Source organism: Hydra vulgaris, chromosome 07 (genome assembly GCF_038396675.1).
Source record: "Hydra vulgaris chromosome 07, alternate assembly HydraT2T_AEP".
Classification (NCBI taxonomy): Eukaryota; Metazoa; Cnidaria; class Hydrozoa; order Anthoathecata; family Hydridae; genus Hydra; species Hydra vulgaris.
The window spans coordinates 27,121,501-27,127,500 of NC_088926.1; the positions used below are offsets into that span (position 1 = coordinate 27,121,501).

General features: G+C 28.0%; 1 protein-coding gene across 7 annotated transcripts in view; it reads right to left on the reverse strand.

The window, feature by feature from the left end:
- Nucleotides 1-6,000, reverse strand: part of LOC105845233 (mucin-2) — a 135,210-nt gene that overhangs the window by 28,506 nt on the left and 100,704 nt on the right. For 5 of the 7 annotated variants that reach the window (XM_065801521.1, XM_065801520.1, XM_065801522.1 and 2 more), the window contains one exon: nucleotides 1,183-1,434. In XM_065801521.1, coding sequence (XP_065657593.1) covers nucleotides 1,183-1,434 — 252 coding nt within the window. The remainder of the gene's footprint in view (nucleotides 1-1,182; nucleotides 1,435-6,000) is intronic. The other 2 variants (XM_065801523.1, XM_065801526.1) reach the window with 1 other exon arrangement.

Here is a 6,000-nt window from a genome sequence, read left to right on the forward strand (position 1 = left end):
TTATCGTCCATGTTTTCATCCATATAAGTTATGAGAACATCATCCAACATTTCTGTATACTTTATCGAGTTCATTTTAGGTAAACCACAACACAGAGTCAATTTTCCTGAATAAGAAAATCCACCCCAAACCATTAAACTTCCTCCTCCATAATTTCGTTTTGTTTGTGGGTCATTTATTCCTCTTAGATCATGCCAATAACAACTGTAAAATTCCGGACCATCTAAATTGAACATTTTTTCATCTGAAAATATTACGTTTTGCCACTCATGAGTCCAATGCATATGGTTTTTAGCAAACTGTAATCTAGCAATTTTATGGTGTTTTTTTAACATTGGTTTTTGGTGTGGTTTCTTTCACTTTACGTTTGGTGTTGTACGTAGAATATGTGCAACATGTTTATTGGTGACAGGCAATAATAATTTATCCTTTATTTGTGTTGCATTCAATTTATTTTTGGTTGCTTCGAAGCGAATTCGATTAATTTGCCGATTTGTTAATACTTTGTTGCCGTTTGTTGCTTTTTTTACACCGTAATTGTCACCTTTTGCAATGTAGTTTCGTACAACATGGTCAGATCTTCCAATTTTTATTGCTATTTCTCGTATAGAGAGTGCTGGTGAGATTTCTGAGCCACGATATAAATTAAGTTGTATTTTTTCAGCACCTGTCAAGTACTTTCCTTTAGGCATTTCGTAAAATGTAATAAAAATGATACTGGCAGAGCAAAAGATCAAATTACACTAAAATTTATCAATTTATTTGTGTAAAAGTGATTAAAAATCAATAATTACCGTTATTAACCTGATTGCGTCTATAGATATATTCCAATTAAAAAATGTGCTTTTGTATATCAAACATACTCTCATGTTAATAAAGACACATAGAAAAAAATTTTTTGCGGTTTTTATTAGCCCACAACACAACAATTATTTTGATAATAACTTGCATGCATATCAGTTGACAATACATAGAAAAAAATTAAGATAAAGAGAAAAAAATTGATGCGTCTAAACGAATATGCCTCAGTGTATATATATATATATATATATATATATATATATATATATATATATATATATATATATATACACATATATACACACATACATATAAACAACATGATAATAAAAACTAATATAATAATAATAAAATAATATGACAATAATAAAATTAATTTACGCAATGCAAATGAAGGTTGACTTATTGTAGTTGGAGATAGCATTGTTGCAGCTAGAGATTGAGTTGTTGCAGTTGAAGATTGAGTTGTTGTTGATTGCCTTGCCATTGTTGGTGATTGAGTTGTAGCAGGATCTCCAGCAATCATAATATCACTATATGATGTTGTCACTGTTATGTCATCTACAGATATACATTTAAGAAATAGAGAGTAAGCCAATCCAGTTTCAAGAGAAGGGTTTGCAGGAAAAGGAACTGAAAAAATATATATATATATATATATATATACATGTATATATATATATAAGGTAAGTATGGGTATTAAGGCCCACCTTTGTCGAACGCGCGGTAAAGAAATGGTGATTTTTTTTTGCTGCCAGTGATAAAACCAGATAACTCTAATATTTTAATGTCGAAAAAAAGTTTCACAATTTATTTTTCCCCTAAGTTTGGATTAGTGGGCCTTATTACCCGCCGGGCCTTAATACCCATAATTACCTTATATATAATTATATATATATATATATATATATATGTATATATATATGTATATATATATGTATATATATATTTATATATTTAATTAAAAAAATTAAAAAAATGAAACTAAAAAGTATATTGATAGATAACATAAAAAAAAATTTTCTAAAAATAATAAAATAATAACATTCTAATTGCAATTTACTACAAGAATAAGAAAGAAGTTGCTCATAAAAGATGTACAAACATTTTTTCAGAATGAAAAATCACAACCAAAAGTTTGCAAACGTTTAACATTAATATTAACATCAAAAATTATATAATTAAAAAAAAAACAAAAACAAAACAGAAGCATAGTGCAAAAACTTGAACATAAGCATTTTTCTTGCTAAAAGTGCAAAAAAATTTTGGTTTTAGTTTTTCACCCTTTGAAAAGTTGGGTAACATAATTTGCAAACTTTTTGCTTAAAATCTTAAATTAATTTTTAGTTGTTCCATTCTTAAAAAACTAGCGACACATTAATTATTAAAAAGTTTAACAAAAGAAACCCAGGTGATTAGAGAAATACAGTGAAGATAAAGAAATAAAATTTACTCAGTAAGTGCATTGAAGATGAAGGAGTAAAAAGTACATTAAAGATAAAGAAATAAAAAGTACATTGAAGATAAAGGAATGAAAAGTACATTGAAGATAAAGGAATTGCCCTTTCATGTAAAAAAATGATGCAAGATTGGCTTGGATAGAATGATTAAATTTAAAACTTAAAAAGTGGATTTACAACATTTGCTCTGATAATGCCTAAATTTTTTAATAAAGAAGTAACCATAAAACAATTCACTTACGGATTGTCCATAAAGTACATACGCTTGAAGAGGAAGAGGGGGTCTCCAAATGGCATATATGAGATGGGGGCAGTGGGTCAAGTATAAAAGTAAAGAGACACACAACTAATTTTAAAAAAATAGCATAAAAAGTCGGGTATTTAGGTTACAGGCATAGGTACTTTTAGGGAGGTGGAGGGTACTCAAAAAAGCATATGGCAAAATGTGTGTGTGTGTGTGTGTGTGTGTGTGTGTGTGTGTGTGTGTGTGTGTGTGTGTGTGTGTGTGTGTGTGTGGGGAGATTGAAAAAAAAGTGTATGTACTTTATGGATGACCCCTTAGTAAGCAATTAACAATAAAACGAGACAAAAGATTCTCTGTATTTTTAATACAACTTTTAATTTTTAAACTTTCTAAAATGTTTTAATGTCTAAAAATGATAATGCAAATCTCTACTTACAGGCTTTTCTATATTTTTTAATTATGTTTTATTGTAATACAGTAGTTGTAGAGTGCTTGCCTTGTAAGCAAGAAGATTCTAGTTTGATCTTAACCATGACACTGGTAGTAGCTTGCTCAGTTTGTTCCTCCATGCAGCAGCCTTGTTTGTCAAGGTTTGCGTTTTGGGGTTTAAGGGCTGAGAGAGGGTTGTAACCACAATTAAAAAAAAATTGCTAGTGTATAATGTATTTGCAAAAAACAGAAAAAATCCATAAATTTCATAAAAATCTAAAAAAAACCATACAATTTTTAATAGCTACATAATAACAACATAATAATTTAATGTTGCATAGTGGGACTAAGTTGAAACAATAATAATAAAAAATACTTATAAATAATAAAATAATAAAAAAATCTTTATAAAGGTTGTTTTATTAGAAGGTAGATTAATTAAATTTTTATCCCATTTTTTGTATACATTAAAATTTTTTTTTTGTAAGTTTGTTTTCCTTTAAACAAATAAAAACAAAAAATAATTATTGATAAATTTGTTTTATTTAATTAACATTTTAGATAAATATTTATTCATCAAAAAATCTTGCAAAATTTCAAGTAGCTGTGCATTAGAGTGTGCTACTAATATTAACTAATATTAAAAAAAAAAGAAATAAAAGTTTAAAATTATATCGAAAAATGAAATCACTTTAGTTAAACGATAAGATTTATATGTTTATTCATATAAAAAAGGTAAAAGACCGCAAAAGGCTTGACACTTTGTTAAAATTAGTTAAACAAATTTTAGAATATCTCAAAATATATTGAAAATAAATATTAAAATATTTCATAGTCAACGATAAAACAACATTTAATATCTCATCTTGAGATATGAAACATAACATTTTAGTAGCGGAATTCATGTCCAATTTAAATTATCTTTTTAATATTTTAAATATGGATTATGAGCAGAAAATAAGAACAACTAATAATGTATCTATAATATATCTAGAAGTAGTTGAAAATGATCTAGAATACTTTCAAGACCAGATGAAGGAAGGAAAAATATTCACTGAGGAAAAAATTATGCTATGACCGATTGGAAAAAATTATGCTATGACTCAAGATCGGCTGCTTGTTCTAGGCAATCGAAAATAGAAGACTTTTTATCAAAACAGGATTATAAAGTTGAGTCATCACCAAAAAGAGCCACTTTAGATGTAAGGCTGTCAGGAAGATCATTTATGTAAATAAAAAACAAAACAGGACCAAGGATAAAACTTTGACCCCAGAAGTTACTGGAGATAAAGAAGGGTGTTGGCCTTTAATGATGACTTTTATAAAGTGGTTAGAAAGAAACAATTTGATAATCTCAAAAACTTTCCTTATTATATCAACGTGGCTCCACTATATACATTGAACAAAACACAAGAGAAAAAAAAATTTTTTTTTAAGTTTTTTTTAAGCTAGTATAGATAAGAGAAGACTCAGATAGTAACTATAGAAAAACAAACAAACCTCAAAGAATTCAAGAAACACATAATATTCTGACTATAACCAATAAATGGTTGCCTCTTTTAATTGTAATTTTTATTGTAATATTCATTGTAATAGTATGTGGTAAAAAATTAAAGTCTTGAAATCTTTTTAAAATTATTGGTATTTCAAATGGTGAAGTTAAACAATAGGTTTAATGTGTAGTAAAATTCTGGGATAATAAAATTTTTTAAAAGTTCTTTATATTTGTCTATTATTTCTCTACTACAAATGGCCCCCTTGAAGATTAAGAGCTTTTAAACAACCGGAGTGGGTAAAAAAAAAATTAGGTACAGAAAAGAAAAACAACATTTATTTCTGCTACTCCTGTTTCTCCCTACATATATATTTATATATATATATGGCCAATTCCATTGTTCAGTGACGCATCATGCGGAGAGATTTTTTTTAATAGAAATTTTTCAATAACTCAAAAATAATTTTTTATTACTCTAAACCAATCTTGAATTAAAATTTTATAATATAAACTAAACACAATTGTATTAACATAACACTGCTACATAGCAAAAATTAAAACATGAGTTCAGTGACGCAACGCGGAAAAAAGTGTTTTTTTATCAGCATACTTTTAAATGGAGTTTTCGCTGAAATTTTAATTCTTGCTTGACTTATTAGATTTTTTTGTTGTAATTTATTCATTTGGCAATAAGGTAGTCATAAAAAAAGCCACAAACAATATAGTTTTCATATCGTTTATTTTACAGAAAAAAAACTATCAGTTCAGTGACGCAACGTTCAGTGACAAAACAAAAAGACGAAATTAAAATCATTTTAAAAAGTTTTGTTATTTTGTAATAAATTTTAATGATACTAAGGTGAAAATAGCATCGGAACAACGTTATCATTCTAAACATAAAAGTAATGTGATTTTGATATACCTTTGATTTTTCTTGAATAACTTAAAATTGAACTGAATCCAAGTTCATTTTTTTGTTGCCTTGTATCGTTTTCTGACATGTCAATTACAGATATTTGCAAATCTTGTAATGCTAACGCAAAATCTGCTGCTGACCTGATTTCGTATTGACAAGTTTTAACTCTTAGGGCTGTGATTCGCTTAACAGTAGCTCCTATTTCGTCAACCACTCCTTTCCCGTGCATCGGTGCTAAGAAATGCCAAAAGAATTTTTTATGAAAAAGTTTTTCAAACACAACCATTGCAGCCATAATGCTTTTGTTTTTGAACTGAGAAGTGGCATTATTGCTGAACATGTGTACTTCTTTGACTTGATCAGGAATAAAGTGAAGGATTTTGTCAATGTACGGTATAACGGAACACTTAGTATGATTAGTTGAATCTGAAACTATGGCAAATGTTTTTAACTCAATGTTCCAGACTGCTAGGGTCATGATAGAAACTTGATTTTGACCAAAATGAACCGCTTGTGGCTCATTTTGATAGAAATACCTAGCGTTTTCAGCCCAGTCAATTTGGATTAGCGCAACTTCAGAATTAACACTCATCAAAATCTCTTTCAGTTTATTAAAAATTGTTGATTGGTTTTTCTTTACAAATGCGTGTTTAAC